General features: G+C 38.1%; 1 protein-coding gene across 3 annotated transcripts in view; it reads left to right on the top strand.

Annotated features, from left to right (window-relative positions):
• Window positions 1–23,474, top strand: part of NBAS (NBAS subunit of NRZ tethering complex) — a 331,354-nt gene that overhangs the window by 23,546 nt on the left and 284,334 nt on the right. For 2 of the 3 annotated variants that reach the window (XM_044926228.2, XM_025261541.3), the window contains exons 7-9: window positions 13,589–13,722; window positions 16,202–16,335; window positions 18,169–18,267. In XM_044926228.2, coding sequence (XP_044782163.2) covers window positions 13,589–13,722; window positions 16,202–16,335; window positions 18,169–18,267 — 367 coding nt within the window. Of the gene's footprint in view, window positions 1–11,234; window positions 11,296–13,588; window positions 13,723–16,201; window positions 16,336–18,168; window positions 18,268–23,474 lie in introns of all 3 variants that reach the window. The other variant, XM_044926229.2, reaches the window with a different exon arrangement.

The raw sequence follows: 23,474 nt of genomic DNA on the forward strand, positions 1-23,474 counted from the left end.
GGCACCCTTGTCTTGTTCCTGACTTTAGGGGAAATGCTTTTAATTTTTCACCATTGAGGATAATGTTTGCTGTGGGTTTGTCATATATAGCTTTTGAGGTTGAGGTATGTTCCTTCTATTCCTGCTTTCTGGAGAGTTTTTATCATAAATGGATGTTGAATTTTGTCAAAGGCTTTCTCTGAATCTATTGAGATAATCATATGGCTTTTATTTTTCAATTTGTTAATGTGGTGTATTACATTGATTGATTTGTGGATATTGAAGAACCCTTGCATCCCTGGGATAAACCCCACTTGGTCATGATATATGATCTTTTTAATGTGTTGTTGGATTCTGATTGCTATTATTTTGTTAAGGATTTTTGCATCTATGTTCATCAGTGATATTGGCCTGTAGTTTTCTTTTTTTGTGGCATCTTTGTCAGGTTTTGTTATTAAGGTAATGGTGGCCTCATAGAATGAGTTTGGAAATTTACCTTCCTCTGCAATTTTCTGGAAGAGTTTGAGTAGGAAAGGTGTTAGCTCTTCTCTAAATTTTTGGTAGAATTCAACTGTGAAGCCATCTGGACCTGGGCTTTTGTTTGCTGGAAGATTTCTGATTACAGTTTCAATTTCTGTGCTTGTGATGGGTCTGTTAAGATTTTCTATTTCTTCCTGGTTCAGTTTTGGAAAGTTGTACTTTTCTAACAATTTGTCCATTTCTTCCACGTTGTCCATATTATTGGCATATAATTGCTAATAGTAGTCTCTTATGATCCTTTGTATTTCTGTGTTGTCTGTTGTGATCTCTCCATTTTCATTTCAAATTTTATTGATTTCATTTTTCTCCCTTTGTTTATTGATGAGTCTGGCTAATGGTTTGTCAATTTTGTTTATCCTCTCAAAGAACCAGCTTTTGTCTTTGTTGATTTTTGCTATGGTCTCTTTTGTTTCTTTTGCATTTATTTCTGCCCTAATTTTTATGATTTCTTTCCTTCTACTAACCCTGGGGTTCTTCATTTCTTCCTTTTTTAGTTGCTTTAGGTGTAGCGTTAGGTTATTTATTTGACTTTTTTCTTGTTTCTTGAGGTATGTCTCTATTGCTATGAACCTTCCCCTTAGCACTGCTTTTACAGTGTCCCACAGGTTTTGGGTTGTTGTGTTTTCATTTTCATTCATTTCTATGCATATTTTGATTTCTTCTTTGATTTCTTCTGTGATTTGTTGGTTATTCAGCAGTATGTTGTTCAGCCTCCATATGTTGGAATTTTTAATAGTTTTTCTCCAGTAATTGAGATCTAATCTTACTGCATTGTGGTCAGAAAAGATGCTTGGAATGATTTCAATTTTTTTTGAATTTACCAAGGCCAGATTTGTGGCCCAGGATGTGATCTATCCTGGAGAAGGTTCCATGTGCACTTGAGAAAAAGGTGAAATTTGTTTTGGGGTGAAATGTCCTATAGATATCAATTAGGTCTATCTGGTCTATTGTATCATTTAAAGTTTGTGTTTCCTTGTTAATTTTCTGTTTAGTTGATCTATCCATAGGTGTGAGTGGGGTATTAAAGTCTCCCACTATTACTGTGTTGTTGTTAGTTTCCCCTTTCATACTTGTTAGCATTTGTCTTACATATTGTGGTGCTCCTATGTTGGGTGCATATATATTTATAATTGTTATATCTTCTTCTTGGATTGATCCTTTGATCATTATGTAGTGTCCTTCTTTGTCTCTTTTCACAGCCTTTGTTTTAAAGTCTATTTTATCTGATATGAGTATTGCTACTCCTGCTTTCTTTCGGTCTCTATTTGCATAGAATATCTTTTTCCAGCCCTTCACTTTCAGTCTGTATGTGTCCCTTGTTTTTGGGTCTCTTGTAGACAACATATATAGGGGTCTTGTTTTTGTATTCATTCAGCCAGTCTTTGTCTTTTGGTTGGGGCATTCAACCCATTTATGTGTAAGGTAATTATTGATAAGAATACACAGAAGAACTGTACAAAAAAGATCTTCATGACCCAGATAATCACGATGGTGTGATCACTGACCTAGAGCCAGACATCCTGGAATGTGAAGTCAAGTGGGCCTTAGAAAGCATCACTACGAACAAAGCTAGTGGAGGTGATGGAATTCCAGTTGAGCTATTCCAAATCCTGAAAGATGATGCTGTGAAAGTGCTGCACTCAATATGCCAGCAAATTTGGAAAACTCAGCAGTGGCCGCAGGACTGGAAAAGGTCAGTTTTCATTCCAATCCCAAAGAAAGGCAATGCCAGAGACTGCTCAAACTACCGCACAATTGCACTCATCTCACACGCTAGTAAAGTAATGCTCAAAATTCTCCAAGCCAGGCTTCAGCAATATGTGAACTGTGAACTTCCTGATGTTCAAGCTGGTTTTAGAAAAGGCAGAGGAACCAGAGATCAAATTGCCAACATCCGCTGGATCATTGAAAAGGCAAGAGAGTTCCAGAAAAACATCTATTTCTGCTTTATTAACTATGCCAAAGCCTTTGACTGTGTGGAGCACAATAAACTGTGGAAAATTCTTCAAGAGATGGGAATACCAGACGACCTGATCTGCCTCTTGAGAAATTTGTATGCAGGTCAGGAAGCAACAGTTATAACTGGACATGGAACAACAGACTGGTTCCAAATAGGAAAAGGAGTATGTCAAGGCTGTATATTGTCACCCTGTTTATTTAACTTATATGCAGAGTACATCATGAGAAACGCTGGACTGGAAGAAACACAAGCTGGAATCAAGATTGCCATGAGAAATATCAATAACCTCAGACGTGCAGATGACCCCACCCTTATGGCAGAAAGTGAAGAGGAACTAAAAAGCCTCTTGATGAAAGTGAAAGTGGAGAGTGAAAAAGTTGGCTTAAAGCTCAACATTCAGAAAACGAAGATCATGGCATCCGGTCCCACCACTTCATGGGGAATAGATGGGGAAACAGTGGAAACAGTGTCAGACTTAATTTTTCTGGGCTCCAAAATCACTGCAGATGGTGACTGCAGCCATGAAATTAAAAGACGCTTACTCCTTGGAAGGAAAGTTATGACCAACTTAGATAGCATGTTCAAAAGCAGAGACATTACTTTGCCAACAAAGGTTCGTCTAGTCAAGGCTATGGTTTTTCCTGTGGTCATGTATGGATGTGAGAGTTGGACTGTGAAGAAGGCTGAGCGCTGAAGAATTGATGCTTTTGAAGTGTGGAGTTGGATAAAACTCTTGAGAGTCCCTTGGACTGCAAGGAGATCCAACCAGTCCATTCTGAAGGAGATCAACCCTGGGATTTCTTTGGAAGGAATGATGGTAAAGCTGAAACTCCAGTACTTTGGCCACCTCATGCGAAGAGTTGACTCATTGGAAAAGACTGATGCTGGGAGGGATTGGGGGCAGGAGGAGAAGAGGATGACAGAGGATGCGATGGCTGGATGGCATCACTGACTCGATGGACGTGAGTCTGAGTGAACTCCGGGAGTTGGTGATGGACAGGGAGGCCTGGTGTGCTGCGATTCCTGGGGTCGCAAAGAGTCGGACACGACTGAGTGACTGATCTGATCTGATCTCTGATGATCTCTTTGCCATTTACTTTGTTGTTTTGGGTTTGAGTTTATACACCCTTTTTGTGTTTCCTGTCTAGAGAAGATCCTTTAGTATTTGTTGGAGAGCTGGTTTGGTGGTGCTGAATTCTCTCAGCTTTTGCTTGTCTGTAAAGCTTTTGATTTCTCCTTCATATTTGAATGATATCCTTGCTGGGTACAGTAATTAGGGCTGTAGGTTATTTTGTTTCATCACTTTAAGTATGTCCTGCCATTCTTTCCTGGTCTGAAGAATTTCTGTTGAAAGATCAGCTGTTATCCTTATGGGCATCCCCTTGTGTGTTGTTTGTTGTTTTTCCCTTGCTGCTTTTAATATTTGTTCTTTGATCTTTGTTAATTTGATTAATATGTGTCTTGGGGTGTTTCGCCTTGGGTTTATCCTGTTTTGGACTCTCTGGGTTTCTTGGACTTGGGTGATTAGTTCCTTCTCCGTTTTAGGGAAGTTTTCAACTATTATCTCCTCAAGTATTTTCTAATGGTGTTTCTTTTTGTCTTCTTCTTCTGGGACTCCTATGATTCGAATGTTGGGGCATTTAACATTGTCCCAGAGGTCTCTGAGATTGTCATCATTTCTTTTAACTTGTTTTTCTTTTTTCCTCTCTGATTCATTTATTTCTACCATTCTGTCTTCTAATTCACTAATCCTATCTTCTATTTCCATTATTCTACTATTTGTTCCCTCCAGAGTGTTTTTGATCTCATTTATTGCATTATTCATTATATATTGTGTCTTATTTTTCTATTTGTCCTATTTCTTCTCTGTTCCTTTTAGCATTTGTTCTGGGATTTACAATGTACATTTAAAAATTAATTATACAGTGTATATCTGTTCCTTCCTACTCCTTTGTACTGTTTTCTAACTTTTTAAATAAATGTTAAACCTCTACACTATATTAGTATTTTTTTGTCATATAACTAAGGAATTAAACAAGGATGAATCTCTTATTTTTTCTTCTATTTTCCACCTCTATTATTTTCAATTTTTTTCTTTTTGTGAAAGTTTCCATTTGGTAGTGTTTCTCTTCAACTTGAAAACCTTATTTAATATTTTTTATAATGCAGGTCTGTTGATCTGAAACCATTTTTGATTTTTGCCTTCATTTTGTAAAATATCTTCTCTGGATATAGAATTCCAGGTTGATTGTTTTTTTTCTTTCAGTTCTTTAAAGAGGTCATTGCATTGTTTTGATGAGAAGTTAACAGCCGTTTCTATTACTGTTTTCCTGTAGGTAATGTCTCTTTTTTCCAGCTGCTTCTGAGATTTTCTCTTTATCACTGATTTTAGAAATTTGACTATCATTGTTGCAGGAAGGGGGAGCTCTTCCAGGGCCCAAAACTGGGCTCTTGGCGAACACTCGGAAATGAATCGTCCGAGGAGACACATGTGCTGACAAAGCAAGAGATTTTATTGGGAAAGGGCGCCTGGGTGGAGAGCAGGAGGGTAAGGGAACCCAGGAGAACAGCTCTGTCACATGGCTTGCAGTCTTGGGTGTTTTGGTGATGGGATTAGTTTCCAGGTTGTTTTTAGCCAGTCATTCTGACGCAGAGTCCTTCCTGGTGGTGCACGCCTTGTTCAGCCAAGATGGGTGCCAGAGAGAAAGATTCTGGGATGTGTTTGGACATGTGGTGTCTCATTTTGACCTTTACCAAACTCTTTGGTTGGTGGAGGCTTATTAGTTCCATGTCCTTACCAGGACCTCCTGTGGTAAAACAACTCCATGCAAATAGTTACTGTGCTGTCTGGCCGGGGTGGGCGGTTTCAGTCAGTGTGCTTCCTCTGACAATGTGACTTGACTTCATTTTTCTACTTTATCTTCCTGTAGGTCCATTACGCCTCTAGGATCAGTGGATTTGTAGATTTCATCACATTTACAATTTTATGGATGTTATTTAAAATTCAAATAAAGTTTTCTAATTCAATCTCTTTCCCCTCTTCTGGCACTTATAGATTGGTTGTGATTATTCCACTGGTTACTGATATTCTATTAATTTTTTCAGTTTTCCCCTCTTTTTTTTAATTTGTGTAGTTTATTTTGTGAAGTTTTCAAGGTATCAGTTTAAACTTTTTTTTCGCTCTGCAGTGCTTAATGTGCTTTTAAGTCCATCCAATGAATTTTTCATTTCAGGTATTACCTTTTTCATTTCAGTAATTGGGCATTTTATAGTTTCCATCAGATTCTTTTGATTCCCTATTTATTTGCTTTGTTTATACTTTTTTTTGTATCCCAAAATATGTTTTAATAGCTATTTTGAAGTCCTTGTCTGCTTATTCCTCGATAAGTATCATTTCTGGGTATATTTCTATTGACAGGTTTCTTTTTTTTTTTTCATGATATGGGTTATGCTTTCCTGCTTCACATACTTCGCAACTTTAGATTATATGCTCAACATTATGGGTGCTGTGTTATAGAGTGTCTGGTATTTGTTATCTTTTCTTAAGGGTATTGCATTTTGTTTTGGGAAGTTAATTTCTTTGTGGATTGGCTTAATTTTTTAAGACTTATCAGTGTTGTAGGATATGTTTTACAGTAGCTTTTATTTTAGGGTTAGATCAGTTCTACTTTAAAATGAGGCCTGTCCAGGATCTGTTAGAAATGCTCAAAGTGTTCAGTGAAGTCTCTCCACTATGGCTGCTGCTGCTGCTGCTAAGTCGCTTCAGTCGTGTCCGACTCGGCGCGACCCCATAGACGGCAGCGCACCAGGCTCCGCCGTTCCTGGGATTCTCCAGGCAAGAACACTGGAGTGGGTTGCCATTTCCTTCTCCATCCACTGTGGCTAGCTGGAACTTATTACCATTTCAGATCCTTCCCAAGATCTGATAGTTGTTCTCCCTCTGATAACTCATCCTCTCCAAGTGTGTGCAAAGTTGTGTTTGGCCAAAGACCCAGGGATTCCTCTCTGCAGACTTTCAGCATTCCTTTTCTGCCTAACCCACTTTCGTCTGGAAGGTTGCCTTGCAGATTCTAGTCAGCTTGGTAGCTCCAAACTCTAACCTTCATCGCAGTTCAGTTAGACTTCCATGTCCTGTCTGAGGTCTCTCTTCATACACCTAGTGGAGAAAATGCTTCCTGGCAGAGAGCGAGGGTGAGCCTGGAGCTCACCTCATCCATTTCCCTTTCTCCCTGTCATCACATCTTGTTCTGCTTGTAATAAACCATCTGAAAATAGTTCTTTGCCATATTTTCTTTTTATACTGGGAAGCCTAATCTGAAACTAGTTACTCTGGGGGTTTTTTTCCATTTTAATTACAAAAGCAGTACATAATTGTAACAAATTCAAATAATGAAATCGAAAAGTAACAAGATTGTATTATCTTAATTTGCATTCTTCATAGAATGTGAACCCCATTTTATTTATCTATTTCCCTATTTGTGGAAATTTAGATGGTGTACTGTGGCTTATTTTTTTCTTTCTCTTCTTATCTTTGTCCCCTTTCCCTTCTAACAATGCTGGAAAAGACATCCTGTTTGTCTGTGGGTATAGTATTCAAAATGTAGCTACTGCCATGTTTCCTTCCTGAAAGTTATACTTTATATAACCAGGTCAAAGGTGTGAGTGAAGCCATTCTTTTTCCACTATCAGCACCATGAATGAAAGTGAAGTCGCTCAGTCGTCTCTGACTCTTTGCGACCCCATGGACTGTAGCCTACCAGACTTCTCAGTCCATGGGATTTTCCAGACAAGAGTACTGGAGTGGGTTGTCATTTCCTTCTCCAGGGGATCTTCCTGACCAAGGGATCGAACACAGGTCTCCCGCATTGTAGGCAGATACTTTACCCTCTGAGCCACCAGGGAAGCCTGAGCTAGTAAAAAAGTCCTTCCATCCAGGTTGGAGACAGTCCCTTAAATTATGTCTTTTTCCACTCCTGGTTGCAGGTCATGAGGCATCTGATCTTCATCCAAATATAGATTACTGAGATAAGCTTCAGAAACAAACTTAGGGTGTTCTTTAAGAATTCAATTAAATTTTACATTAATATCACATAATAGCAAAGAACTATCCAAGAAATGAGTCTTACTACCTCCATTGGTAGACCTCCATTAACAAACTGGGATTTAACATTTATTAAAGCATCTTTTTCTCCCTAAAATTACCCTCATTTTAATCAAATATAACCAAATTAAGTGCTTACAAATCAAATAATTATAAATTAAACAATAAATTCCAGGTTCATGTGAACTGGGAAATATTCAGTATTAAATACCTGATATTAATGTTTGTTTGTTGACCTATCTAATATAGAGATGTCTTAGAGTAATTAACAGTAAGTAGAATATTTTTACTGTACCTAGGTTTAATATAAGTTAAATATTATACCTGTTACGAGTTTGTCAACAAGGACATTACCTCGAGTGAAGAAACTTCTAAAAAAAAATGTAAATGAGGTGAGCTTTTATATAAACTTTATTAAGAATAATTATTCTTTAGAAATATCTGTCTAAAATAGTCTCTCCAGATTGGCATAACTTAAAATTTCTAAGGGTTGTGCCAAGTGTGCTAAGTGTTGGAAGTCTATTGAGTAGTTAGGTCATTTCCAAATAAAATAAGATTTTGAAACATTTACTCCTAAACACTAATTTCCTTTTACAGAGAAACTAAAGAAATTTGAGACTATAAATGAATAATGTTTGGTGCCATACTAAAACGTTCTAAGAAAGCAAGAGTTTTAGAAATTATCACTGGTATTTATGCTCACCAATCTATAAAATGCTAATATAAAAGTTCTTGGTTGCTAAAGGAAAGTAGGAAGTGTGTTTTCAGTAAAAAAAAAAAAAAAAGAAGTATGAATAAATCCTAAAGAGTTATGCATGATCAGGATTTTATAAAATTGGATTACAATTAGTTAGATAAATGGATTTTGTTAGAAATGACACAGCCATAAGAAAACTGGTTAGAGTCAACTAGGTCCAAGATGACAGAGCTGACTTTCACTAGACCTTGAGCCTTGGTATTTATACCTATTGTGACATATCAGGAAGCTAAATGATACACCCATCAACACTGACTAAATCTGACCAAATGTTCTAAACCCTTTTAATTGATCTTTTCCATAAAACTTCCTAAATAGAATTCTTTTGAAGTTCTTTTGACCTCTAGCTAAGTTTGGGGTGCTTCAGAAGACCCCTGAAACATCCCAAAGGGAGATATTAAACTGTGTTTATTTGGTTGGTTAAATTACATGAAAAAGATTATCAAATGAGTAATAAATCCGCTCATGTTATAATGTATGGTAAAATTACTAATACAGATATCCTAGAAATTATATGGAGTTCTTAACATTTTGATATGTCCTGGTATTCTAATGAAAAACCTGATGACTTCACAAAAGTTAACAAAGGACTGAATGAACCAGCAAATATGTTTATAACTTTTATGGTTTCTATCTGAAAAATTACAGGTTTGAATCTTGTGTTTTCCGGGAGTAGGGAAAACCTTCCTCTCAAACTAATTATGAAAATAATTTGGTAAAATTATATGTTATAAACAAAACAATTATATTTTCTCTCTATCTGACTGCTCCAGAAATTTGAAACTCCTAGGTTTCCAGTAAGTTTATCACATTAGCTCATGTTATCTCGTTAACAGGTTCAAATCAGTACTATAAGGTACCCATTTTCTAAAATATCAGGTTAGCAGGGGGGAAAAAAGCATCTCATTTCTAATTTGCATATCTTTATTAAGTAAAACATGTTAAGTGGCTATTTTGTGTGTGTGTGTATATGTGAATAGTTAGATCATATCCTTTTGTCTATATTCCTCTTGGATTACTTGACTTTTCTTTATTGACTGTGTCCTTATTTGACTATTCTCTTATTATTTCTATGTTATAGTATGAATGTTACCCCTTGTCATTTGTTGCAGATATTTTTCCAAATCCATTTGCCTTTTAAATTTGTTCTGTCTTATTTTCACAGAGGGTTTTTTTTTTTTTTTTTTTTTTTTGTGGGGGGGGGGTGGTAGCCACTCTTGTCATTCTTTTTTTCCTTTATAGCTTCAAACTCTCTTATGCTTTAGAACTTCCTTGTTCCAGGACTGTATGATTTTTCTCATATGTGCGAACATTTAGATAATTAACTCCTCTGCGTGTCTTCTAGTCCTGCTAGTTTGTTCTTGCTCACTGGTTCTTGATGTCAGAGTCAGAGAATGTTTGGGAGACCGTGTTCATTGAACCCTTGGTGATCGCCCCATGGTCACACCCAGCCGTTTTACAGCATCACTGAGAATAAAGCCCAGGGTTCCTTATTTTCAGTTCTTCCCCTTTTCCATTTCTAATTTGGGTACATGAGCACTGGACTGCAGTGTGCTTCTTCAGCCCTGGGGTGCTGTTGTGTACCAGCAGAATATGAGGTGCTGGTGATAAAGTTATGAACAGAATGGACACAGCATCTAATGTTGTGGAATTAATAGTTCAATGCACAAGGCAGACAGTGAGAAGTAGACATATATACTGATTTGGGATAAGGGCTGTGAAAGACATGAAATCATCGGAATGGAGGAGAACAGTGGGGCCTTGAGGCTGCTGATACAGGGCAGTTGGAGGACGTTGCCTGAGCAAGTGAGATTTACATGGAGATGTGAAAGATGGAAAGGAGCCTGGGACGCGTTCAGGGGAAGAGAGTTCCAGGCCAAGTGGACGGAAGCTCTGAGGTGGAGGCAAGCTCAGCAGCTGGTCCCGGATGAGAGCAGGTATAAACGGCTTCTCCAGGAATGGGGTGATTGTCAGATTTTTGAATACTTTCAGAAAACTCCGTTGACACTGGCTTTGTAAAAATCTGTGCTGTTCATTTGTCTCTAAAACCATACAGAATGCTGGCAAAATCTGGTGATACCATCTTCATTTTCATATTGTTAGGTGAAATTTTATCTTGTAGTGAAAACATATCTTTATTTGGATGAGAACACATGCTGAGTTTTCTGGAGCGGCTGGTTATAACTGGAAGTGATAGTAAAAACAAATTCCCTTCAGATGGGGCTTATTTCAGACAGATACAGAATATTGTACGTAAATCTGTTTATCTTCCTATAAAAATGAATTAAGAGGAAAGATCTGTTATCACAGGTAAAACAGAAATAATGGAAAAATGTTGTGGTGTTTGTTTAGCACATTAATATTTTTCAGACATTAAATTGTCCTCTTGCTGGTGTTCCTATAGCATCTGCGAGTATATGGGTCTTGGAGTCTTGTGTTGTTATCATTCTGTGTGTAAATTCACTTACAGGTTTCATTATTTTTTTTTTTAAGCTATGTGAGGACAGAGAAGTGACTTTTTTTTCAGTTTATTGTCATCTTAAAAATTTCTTTTCCAAAGTGTATGCAGTTCTTTGTTAGGCTTAAACTTCACTAGACCCTCCTGTATGCAAGGGCCTCTCTTGGACTTTTTAGTATGCTTTTCACCTTTTGAAAAATAGAATGAAGAAACTCAAGGAAGTCGAGTGTATTTTTCCCATGAACAGAACATATTTTACATATATTTTAGAGATAAGAGGGAGGTTTGAATTCTATAATATTCCTCTTTTAGGTGGAAAAAAGACTTCAGTTATATAATTCATGTTTAATTGTTTGTTAGTCCCTAAGGAATGGTAAACCCTTACCATTATTATAGATTTTTCTTGGGCTTTGCTCATTAGTGAAACACATTGTTCCAGGTCCTGGGATGGCACTGTCGAGTAAGACCTTGTCTCAGAGACTTGAGGGGAAAACACTCATGTAAGCACATCATCTGATGTGATAAATGCTGAGGGACTTTTGTAGAGAATATTTGGGGGCACAGATGAAAGGTTGTTGTTTTAATCACGCGAATACACCGGGATTCTTGGCCCCCGGAGGAGAAGAATTCAATCCGGGGCCAGAGACGAGGCTTGATCGCTCAGAGCTTTTGTGTAATAAAGTTTTATTAAAGTATAAAGGAGATAGAGAAAGCTTCTGACATAGGCATCAGAAGGGGGCAGAAAGAGTACCCCCCTGCTAGTCTTCAGCTGGATGTTATATAGTCACTAGCAGTCTGTTAATGAAAGAAAGGAATGTCTTATAATTCAGAATAGCACCAGGCCCCTCGCCCATAAGATGCATTTTGGGATAATCTTGGCACCAAATGGTTTATCTTGGGCCATAAAATAATTAACTTGAATCTTAAAGAAGGGCAGACCACCATACAAATAGTTTCATTTACATAGATTAGGGGAACAATATCTGAGTATAACATACTGGTTTGTCAAGTAGGTTCTGGGCCAAGAGGCGGAACCGACTTGGAGACAGAGTTTGGGGTAAAGGCGTAGTACATTAGCATAGCTTAAGACAAACATTTCCATAAGAAAAAGGCATTGGTTATCTCTAGGCTGAAGAATAGCTAACTTCAGGCGAAACCAGGTGTCAGTATGGCAACACAGTATTTTAAGAGAAACCTCTCTTTAAATTTGTATAGAGAAGGAAAAAAATATTGCTAGTTTGTTTCCTCCTGCAGCTTAAGAGAGATAAAAATGTCTGACACTTGCAGGCTATTTCCTCCATTTGGAGACCCCTGGCCTTCCTGCCTGTTACCCTCTCACAGTTTTGATAAGTGTCCAGGAAGAGATGACAGTTTGTTACCACAGATGGTTGTCACCAACAAGAAGCCTTTGAGTAACATTGGAGATGAACCTTCTGGGTAGAAACAGCAGTGTGTGTGAAGGTTACAGACTGGAGCTGCATGGTTTGTGCGCCAGGTGGTTGCTGCTGGTGAGCTGCAAGGTGGATGATGGAGGAAGGGGTGGGAGGCGAACGGGAAAGACCTGAGGGGACCTTTGGTGAGGGGCCGTTCACATCTGTGAGGGAGTTTGCACTTGATTTTGTTGGAAATGGACAAGCACCAGGGATTTTAAAGGAGCAGAAAGATGGGCTCTGTTCACCTTTCTTTTTGACAAAGATAACTTGGGATACAGTTGAGGAAAGGTTAGAAGGGAAGAGCCTGAAGTTGGGGAGACCTGTTAGGAGGCTGTTATGAGAGTCTAAGCCAGAGATGATGAGCCTGAATTGGGATATTAGCAGAGGAAGAGAGAGAAGGTGAAACATTTCAGAAGCACTTCCGAGGCAGTAATCCTCAGGCTAAATCCAGGCTCTGGCTGAGGGACTGTGCGCTGTAATGAAGCCAACACTGTTGGGGGAGCGGCAAGCTGAGATTCTGGCCTTTGTTTGTATCCTGACTCCTGGTGTCACCTGGATTCTCCTAATTTGAAGTTTTTGTTGGTTAAGGCAAGGCACTGGTCCTTCCTGCTTCTTCAGTTCTGGGATGCTCTGGGGAAATGGAAGCAAAGGAAACAGCAGAAACCTCAAACCAACCTAATGCAGTTCAGAGCTGCACAGCCCCTTTTTCTTTTGCAGCTGGTAGCCTTTCTGTTATTGTACTGAAAAATTTGAAACAGAAGAAAAAATCAGGTGTTGGATTAGTAAGGTGTTGATTCTCCAAGTTTTATAATTGTGTGATGGAGAACAAACAGTTCTTGATTCCCTTGCCTAATATGTATTTTTTCTCTTTCTAATACTGTGTTGATATAATTTCCCTTTGTTTTTCTTCAGCATCTGTATTTGAAATAACGGATTTAAAAGATAAAATACGTATCTAAAAGATTGGCAGTTGAAATTTTCTTTTATTTTTGCTTTTGGAGGAACTTAGCTCCCTGGATTGGAATCATTTTCTGCCCATATTCTATGCTCTTGATCTCTCTTAATTTCATAAGTATTTTGAGGGATATCATTCGTGGGCCTTTACCTGATGAGGACATGCTCAGTATTCAGTAGACCACTGGGTCAGTAGACTTCATTCTCAAGTAAGTGGGGTAAAGCTTGTCATGGTTTACTTTTGCCCCTCTTCCTTGAAGTGGCTTTTTGGGAGCTGTTCTTTTCTCCTGAATGGGAGTGTTAGAGACCTTTAGGAAATGATGTCATACTTGAATATTCTTCTTGCTGCAGAAACTGTATGTTAACTATCTTTATAATGTTAAAAGCACTTCGTTTTTCATTCTAGTTCCGAAAGACCCAAAACCACAGTGGAGGCGTGTGGCATGGAGTTATGACTGTACCCTGCTGGCCTATGCTGAAAGCATGGGAACTGTGAGGGTGTTTGATCTCATGGGAAGTGAGCTCTTCGTTATTACTCCGGTATGTACATACCCAAAAAACTGCCTTTTATCTATAGGTACTTGAATGAATGAGTGAATGTGATGAAAGAGGAAATATAAATCAGGATAATAAGCTGTGGAGTTAAGATCTTAGATCTAGTTAGAGAGCTGTTCATGAAATATGTCTTCTTTGTATTTTGAATGCACTATGCAGACATCAGTTTAGTTCAGTCGCTCAGTTGTGTCTGATTCTTTGCAACCCCATGGATTGCAGTATGCCAGGCTTCCCTGTCCATCACCAACTCCCAGAACTTACTCAAACTAATCTACCATTATTACAAGATGGTAGTAAGTAAGTACTAAATAAGAGGTGTTCAGTTCAGTTCAGTCGCTCAGTCGTGTCCAACTGTTTGAGACCCCATAAATCGCAGCATGCCAGGCCTCCCTATCCATCACCAACTCCCGGAGTTCACTCAAACACATGTCCATCGAGTCAGTGATGCAATCCAACCATCTCATCCTCTGTTGTCCCCTTCTCCTGCTGCCCCCAATCCCTCCCAGCATCAGAGTCTTTTCCAATGCAAAGAGTCAATTCTTCGTATGAGGTGACCAAAGTATTGGAGTTTCAGCTTTAGCATCAGTCCTTCCAATGAACACCCAGGACTGATCTCCTTTAGAATGGATTGGTTGTAGAAAGTGGTAATAAAGTTCCAGTGAAGGAAAGAAGTCAATGGGCCATTCGAACAGAACCAGCCTGAGAGGAGTTAGAATTTGTTACCATAAAAGGGTAGAAATTGAGATGGAGGGTGAAGAAAAAAGAATTAATGGTGGTAGTAATTTACATTTGTGTAGCGCTTTGTGTTTCATTAAGGACTGATGTATATTCATGTGTAATATTCACAACACCCTTTGAGTAGACTGGGTGCATAGTATCCTCATTTTACAGTTTAGAGAGCTTAAACTGTGAGGAAGTAAAATGACTTTTCCTCTGGTAATCCAGTTAATTAGTGTCTCTTTTAGGAATTCAGTGCTTTCTTTTTTTTTTTTTTAACTTTGTATCCTTCTTCCTCAAGTGAACAGAATAGGGGGCAGGAAGAACAGTGGTCCTAATTCTGGCTGCTTTTTAGAATCACCTATGAAGCTTTATAAAGAACAGAAAATGAAACAAAACAAATTATTGGATTTCCCAGGCTACACCCAGAGAAAGTCTTACTTAATTGATCTGAGTGAGACCTGAAGGATAATGTTTCGGGTCTTTCAACTGATTCTAGTGAGAAGCTGGGAGTGAGAACCAAGGATATAGAAAATGGTTTTTGTTAAAAAATGAGTGGAAAAACTTGAAAAAGTACACTGTACTCATGTTATAGAAGTTCTGGGGAACCAAACAAAGAAGGTTGAATTATTATTTTCTAGAGTAGCACTGTTTGTGCTAAGTCACTTCAGTTGTGTCCGACTCTTTGTGACCCTATGGACTGTAGCCTGTCAGACTCTTCTGTCCATATGATTCTCTAGGCAAGAATACTGGAATGGTTTGCCATGCCCTCCTCCAGGGGATCTTCCCGACCCAGAGATTGAACCCACGTCTCTTACAGCTCCTGCATTGACATTGGGTTCTTTACCACGAGTGCCACCTGGGAAGCCCTAACACTGTTCAATAGAAATTTAATCTGAGCTGTAAATGTGATCACATGTAATGTAAAATTTTTTAGTAACATTAAGTTCAACAGGTGAAATTAATTTTATTTAACATATCCAAAATGATCGCATGTTGAAATGACTGTAAAAATTATCAGTGGAATATTTCACATTATTTCTTTGGTACTAAGTCTTTGAAATTTGGTGTCTTTTTAGGTTTTTAGCTTGTCTCTATTTGTATCTATCAGATGTTCCATAGCCACATGTGGCTACACTGTTGATATTTTATTGAGTGGTTTTAGACAGTGAGGGTCCACTCAGGGTGGTGAATGTGATTCCTGAGGTGCACATGCCTCCAGATCTTCTGCAAATGTAGCCTGATATTTAGTTGATGGAGAAAGGCTGGCATTGAGTGACTGTTTTAAGAGTCCTTCCCTTTAAATTGCTGATTAGAACTGGAGACTTCTTTCTTCTTCTGTCTTTTTAATGTAACACTGGTTACGACTGGCAGTGGAAATTAACATTTGAGAGCTTATATCTGAATTCTGTCTCTTAGAATTCTTAGAGGCTGAATGATAGGATTAGTTTTTTTTTTCTTTTTTATTTGTCTCCCCTTATTTTTCAATGGAAATATAGTCTAAACAGAAATTCAGTTACTAAATGAACATCTCACCCAAAGAGGATGCTGTGGTTCCAGCCTGTGGTTGGGAGGGCTGGTCTAGACTTGGATGTGTAGTTTTGGGCACTTTGGCTTAGGTGATTCTTCATATACAGTCAGTTCTTAAGGTATGCCTTGCAAGGCCAGTGTCTTGAATAGCCTTCCATTATACATGTGGTAACCTGTATCTAGTATTTTTTAGTGACTTAATTTCTCTCCTCCATAGGCATCTAGTTTAGCAGGCGATTTGAGCTATGCCATTGCTGGGCTGATATTTTTAGAATATAAAGCAAGTGCACAATGGTCTGCAGAACTCTTGGTCATCAATTACCGAGGAGAACTTAGAAGCTACCTTGTAAGGTAAAAATACACTTTATTTGAGATGCCCTGTTTGAAATAATGTTTACGTCCTTGCTTTAGTGTTAGATTTTGGTGCTTTTTTTTTCCTTTCAGCATTTTATTATGAAAAATTGCAAATATAAAAGAAAGGTTGATTTATTATATAGCACAGGGAGCCTGTAGTCAGTGTCTTGTAACAACCTATGATGGAAAATAATCTGAAAAATAATATATGTGTATTACTGAACTACCTCAGTGTGTACCTGAAACACTGTAAGTCAACTATACTTCAATAAAATATGTATGTTAAGAAAAAAAGGGGAGATAAATTCATTCACACTTAAGAGAAATGCTATGTTAAATAAACCTGTATATAATTTTAAAAAGGCTGAAAGAATTTTGTAGTAAGCTCTCATATACCTCCACTTAAATTCTGTTTAGCATTTTGCTGTACCTACTGTGTCATATTTCTATCTAGTTCTCTGGCCATTAATCAGCCCTGTTTTTAACGTATTTCAGAGTCAGTACTTATTATTTTAGTATAGTGATAGTGAAGTTGCTCAGTCGTGTCTGACTCTTTGTGAACGCGTAGACTGTAGCCTACCAGGGTCCTCTGTCCGTGGGATTTTCCAGGCAAGAATACTGGAGTGGGTTGCCATGCATATTTTAGTATGCATATGATTAATTAAAGTTCAGAACGTCCTTAACGGTTTTCTTTCGATGGAGAAAATTTGCATGCAATGAAATGCGCAGATCTGAACTGTACCAGCTAGTGAATTATGACAAATGCATACACTTGTGCAATTCAAAGCCCTGTCAAGATACAGACACTACCATCAAGCAAGAAAGTTCCCTCATGCCTCTTCTTAGTAAAGCTTTGTCCATACCCATCCTCAGAGAAACTGCTATTTATAATTCTTCTTCATCATAGATTAGTTTTGCCTGTCCTAGTGATTTACATTAACAGACTCATAGAGTATGTACTCTTTTTGTTTAGGTCTTCTTTCATTCAGCATATCTTGAGACTCATCCTTATTTGTATATGCATCAGTAGTTTATTCTTTTTATGGCTGCTTAGTACTTCATTGTATGACTATCTCACTAGTCTTAGTTTGGGTTGTTATAACAAAATACCATAACTGGGTGGCTTAGCAGTAACAGAAATCTATTTCTGACAGTTCTGGAGGCTGGAAGTCTGAGATCAGGGTTCCAGCCTGGTCAGGTTCTGGTGAGAGCTCTTTTTTGGGTGCAGACTGCCCACTTCTCCTTATATCCACACATGATAGAGAGACAGCTAGTTAGCTCTCTAACCTCTTCTTATAAAGACACTAAACCCATTTTGACCTAACAGTTCCCAAAGATCCCACCTCCAGATATCATCACATTGATATTAGGGTCTTAAATGAATTTGAGGGGATACAAGCTTTCAATCTGTGGGGATCACAAATCCTCAGTCCATAGCACTCTTGATCTGTTTATCCCTTCTTCTATTGGTGGAGCTCTCAGTTTCCAGTTTTATAAATAAAACAGCTGTGACCACTCTTGTGTAAGTCTTTATGGATAAATGCTTTCATTTCTCTTGGGTTAGTATCTTTGAGTGGAATTCCTGAGTCATAGGGTGGATATAGTTTGTTTTTTTGTAAGGAATTGCCAGACTTTTTTCAGAGTGGGTATAGCATTCATAGTCCTACTAATAATTTATCAAAGTTCTGGTGGTTTTACATCCTCAGCAATATTTAAGGATATAAATTTGGTGGTGTCTGTCTTTATAATTGTAGACATTTTAATGGGTATTTAGTGGCATTTCACTGTGGTTTAATGGTATTTATTTCTTACTTACCTTCTTGAATTTAGTGTTGGAACACATCAGAGCTATCAGGAGAGCCACTGTTTCAGCTTCAGCAGTCATTATCCTCATGGAATCAACACAGCTATTTACCATCCCGGGCACAGGTAAGCAGCCGTTTGCTCTCATATTTAGTGGAGTATTAAAGTGGATGTAGAAGCCTTGGCGCAGTTTCAGAGGGAAGAAATTGTCCGTTCTGATTTGTATTTTGGCTTCATTTCCTCCTCTTGTGTATAGTTGCCTTAATGTCTGTGGTATTGTTGTGGTCCCCTTCTGAACATTCATGCTCATCTGTCTGGCACGCTGAGCTTCTTGGAGCCAGGCTGGGCATTGGGAATATTCACTGAGGAATGTCTTTTCTCTTTGTTCTCTGAGTCTGTTCATATTTGTAAAATGAAGATAATACAGAACACGTTGCATTGCTGAGGCAGTTCAAAAGCAGTGCATATGAAATGCCTTGGCATAGAAGGACCTCAGTAGCTGTTCTTCCCTTCTTCTGGCCTTCCTTGCAAGTTGGGGCTGCACTGATTATTGCATAGTCAATTTCTGCCACTCCAGGCACAGCTCCGAGATACTGTGGACTCAGTTCCAGACCTCTGCAATAAAAGGGATATTGTTGCAATAAAGGGAGTCACACACATTTTTGATTTCTTAGTGCCTATAAAAGTACATTTACATTATACTGTAATTTTAAGTGTGCAATAGCATTATGTTTAAAAAATGTGCATACCTTAATAGAAAAGTGCAAAACAGTTAACAGTAGTAACATCAAAGATCACTGATCTCAGATCATCATAACAAATATATTAATAATGAAAAAGTTTGAAATATTGAGAGAATTGCCAAAATGTGACACAGAGACATGCAATAATTGCTGTTGGAAAACTGACTCTGTAGACTTGCTCTTTGTGAGGCTGCCACAGACTTTCAGTTTGTAAAACAAAAAAGCAGTATTTGTGAAGTGCAGTAAAGCAAAACAGAGTGAAACAAAGTTGGCCTGTGTGTTTGATTCTTCTTGTGTGCCACTTATCCATGTATTTGCCAGCTACGAAGAGGGTTACCTAAAACTTTTGACATTTTCTGCTTCCCATGATTTCTCCCTTTGACTTTGTTATTTGTGAATGAAATTTACATATATTTTACAAATTAGTCAAGCTAACTTTTTGGTTCTCTAAAATGGAGGAATAAATATCAAATTAAGCCAGGCAAACCTTGCTTGAGTTCTGAATTTTGAGACTTACCCTCTTGGCAAGTACTTAAACTCTGATCCTCAAGTGTACTTAACTATTTTAATTGAAAATGTATGCAAGTTTTCTTTCTGTTCAATCATAGGTCTGTCCTTGTGTTGGTTCAGAATGTCATGATTATGAAGTTTTTATACACACACACACCTGTACAGCTCCAATGATTTCCTGATTATACTTTCTTAATCCTGTCCCCTCCGGTCCCCTGTTGATAACCACTGTCCTAAGTTTTGCTTACATCTCTTGCTTTCTTTATAGTTTTACCACTTATTCATATTTAGTTATGAGTGTATTTGTTGCTGTTGTTCACTTGCTAAGTAGTGTCTGACTCTTTACGATCCCCTGGACTGCAGCATGCCAGGCTTCTCTGTCCTTCACTATCCCCCAGAGTTTGCTCAGATTTGTTTCCATTGAGTTGATGATGCCATTCAACCATCTCATCCTCTGTCACCGCCTTTTCCTCTTGCCCCCCCCTCAATCTTTCCCAGCATTAGGGTCTTCCAGTGGGTTGGCTCTTTGCATTAGGTGGCCAAAGTTATTGGAACTTCAGCATCATTCATTCCAATGAATATTCAGGGTTGATTTCTTTTAGGATTGACTGGTTTGATCTCCTTACTGTCCAAGGGACTCTCAGGAGTCTCCTCTATTACCACAGTTTGAAAGCATCAATTCTTGGACACTTAGTCTCCTTTATGGTCCAACTCTCACATCGTACATGACTACTGGAAAAAACATAGCTTTGACTATATGGACCTTTGTCAGCAAAGTGATGTCTCTGCTTTTTACTATGATGTCTAGGTTTGTCATATGAATATGTAAGTGGAGTCACGTAGAACAGGGGTCCCCTACTCCAGGGGTGCAGATGAATCACACATCAGGAGGTCAGCAGCAGTCCTGCGAGCTGAACTTCATCTGTCACTCTCCCATAGCTCTCATTACCCCCTCAATCATCCCCCCAACTCTGGCTTTTGCTTTGTTTATTTCATGATGACTCCTGATTGTCTGTCTGTTTTTTTTTTTTTTTTTTTTAAACCAAGGTCAGTATTAGACTTCTTAGCAGTATTTCAGGAAGGTAAGTGAGGTTCTCTTGGGATCATAGGTTTGAAATGATCATATACTCAATAGTTATTACATGATAATAACTTGTCATAAGTGAGACTATATTCATTATTTCTTAAGGCTTTCACTTTGTGGCATAGGATGTAAGTGAATAGAGGTATTTCTGGAGGAGTGGTCTCAAAATGAAAGTTTTGGAAAGATGAATTATGAAACCACTGAAGGAGAGCCTCTTCTTGGTTTTGCAGTCATATACAGTTTGTGACAGCAGTCAACTTGGAGATGGATGGCTGCATTAAGGTTTCTGAATGAGAATTGTTATAAAGCAAGGAATACGTGTAAATGTTTTGTTGTGCATGACAAAAATATTGCTAGTTGTTTATATTTTCCATTATGTGATCTTTTTTTTAACGAAAGAACCTGAAATATTCATCACATTTTTAATTTATTTTTGGTTATTTTAGTAATGTGAGCCTGTGGTATTTTTCATCCACAAGGATTCTGTAAATGTGAAATAAATCAGCCAGATTGGAGTTAGGATAAATTGGTAATATACAAACTCAAGGTTTTATGCTGAGAGCACTATTGAAGGAGAGAAATTGAGGTGTAAGTTGGGTAATATGAAAGAAAAATTAGTTGAGAAGCTTTGGGATGAGCTCTGTGGATTTGCTGATTTTGACTGTTTTCTTTCTTGTCTTCTAACTCACAGCCTAAGAATGCATTTTATCCTGTCCAGACTATCTTGTATTCCAGTTTTGCTCTCCCTCCTACACTTATCCCGATACTTCCTTCTGTTTTCTGTTCTCAGTGTTGCCTTTGTGTGTTAGATTTGGCTTATATTGTACCGGATTCCAGCTAGGAGGAATCTCATACCTCTGCATTTTTAGAAGGGACTACATTAAACTTTTGGTACAGGTGGGTTGTGCGCTTGGTGGTGATTAGGTTGTGGTGCCCGCCGTCTAGGAGTGTACAGTCTATTTTAGGAGTCACACATTCACAAATAAGGGCACCCACATAATATGAAGAAGTTACAATACAGTAGTCGGCCCTATCCACAGGGTGTATGTCCCAAGACCATCAGGGGATGCCTGAAACTTCAAATAGTACTGAACCCTGCATATAGTGTTTTTTTGTTTTTTTGTTTTTCTCTCACATACATATATACCTGTGGTAAAGTTTAATTTATAAATAAGGCACAGTAAGAGAATATTTGAACTGCCAGCATCACTACTCTTGTGTTTTGGGGCCATTATTAAGTAAAATGAGGCTTACGTGAATACAAGCATTGCAGTACCGCACCATCTATCTCTGATAACCTGGATGGCTACTGAGTGCCCGAAGGGTGGGGTGCACTGGCCAATGGCATGTCATCTCTTGGGGCAGGATGGGGCAGGATGGAGCAGGATGGCACGGGAAGGCCCAGGATTTCGTTACACTACTCAGAGTGGTGTGCAGCTTAAAACTTGTGAACGGTTTATTTCTGGAATGTTCCATTTCATGTTTTTGGACTGCACTTGACTCTGGGTAACTGAAGTTGCAAAAGGTGAAACTGTGGGTAGGTGAGACTACTGTTTATATTTTTAAATGATAGCTTCTGCTTTCAACAGCTTTTTTTTGTTGTTGTTGTTTTGAGGTTTTGATCCTAATTTTATTGTAAATTTCTACAAGCAAAATCTGACTTATTCAACTTTGAGCCTCCAACAGTTCTTTGATAACTGCTCAAAGATAATTAGTGTTGGAAGCTAACTTTTTCTAGGTCCTGAATTATATCTCAACAAACACAAAAGGTGGAAAACAAGCCTCTTTTCTTGGTCCTTTGTGAGAAGCCACTCATTCTCGGAATCCTTGATGACGCTTTGGTATTTTAAGTGTATAGTTCAGTGATTTTTAATAAATACATAGGGTTGTGCAAGCTCTAAGCCAGTCAGTTCTAGAATATTTCCAGTGCTCCTAAATCTCTCTCATGCCCTTGAGTTTCATGGAATGTAAATCACAACCTCAATAAAACTGTAATAAAGAGTGAATTAGAAAGAAAAAAGATCCTTTAAGCAGGTTTTCATTTGAACACTTTCTTTTTAAGTTTTAAAATTACTTTTAATTCACATATAGTAAAAAGGGTTATGTTTTTTAAAAAAATTATTGAAGTATAGTTGATTGACAATATTTTATTTCTTCTTTACTATAAAGTGATTCAGTTGCACACATATATATTCCTTTCCATATTCTTTTCCATTCTGATTTCTCACAGGATATTGAATATAGTTTCCTGTGCTGTACAGGAGGACCTTGTTTATCAGTCTCCTGTATAATAGTTAAGCTCTACTGATCCCAAACTCCCATTCCTTCCCTCCCTTCCCATCCTCCTCCCCCTTGGTAACCGCAAGTCTGTTCTCTATGTCTGTGAGTCTGTTTTTATAGATACATTGATTTGTATTGTATTGTAGATTCTGCATATAAGTTATATCATGTGGTATTTGTCTTTTTCTTTCTGACTTTAATCTCTGGGTCCATCCATGTTGCTACAAATGGCATTTCATATGTTTTGATGACTGAGTAATACATCAGTTGTGTGTGTGTGTGTGTGTGTATACACACCGCATCTTCTTATCCATTCATCTGTTGATGGACATTTAGGTTGTTCCCTTATGTAGCCAAGTGATACTCTTGGCTATTATAAACAGCGCTGCTATGAATACAATGGTGCATGTATCTTTTTGAAGTACAGCTTCGTCTGGGTATATGCCCAGGAGTCGGACTGTGGGATCATAGGACTACTCGAGTTTTCTGAGGAATCTCTATACTGTTTTCCCTAGTGGTTGCACCAATTTACATTCCCACCAACTGAACACTTTTGTCTTTATGTTAAGAAAGATACCCAGGTTTATGTTAAGAAAGATGCCTATGTTTCATATAGTCTATAGGGAAAAACCATGATTGATTAATAATGTTTCATGGTTGTGTTAAGGATTAATCCAAGCATTTGAGTGATTTTTTTTTTTCCCTTTTAGTCACCT

The sequence above is a fragment of the Bubalus bubalis genome, chromosome 12 (assembly GCF_019923935.1).
Source record: "Bubalus bubalis isolate 160015118507 breed Murrah chromosome 12, NDDB_SH_1, whole genome shotgun sequence".
Lineage (NCBI taxonomy): Eukaryota > Metazoa > Chordata > Mammalia > Artiodactyla > Bovidae > Bubalus > Bubalus bubalis.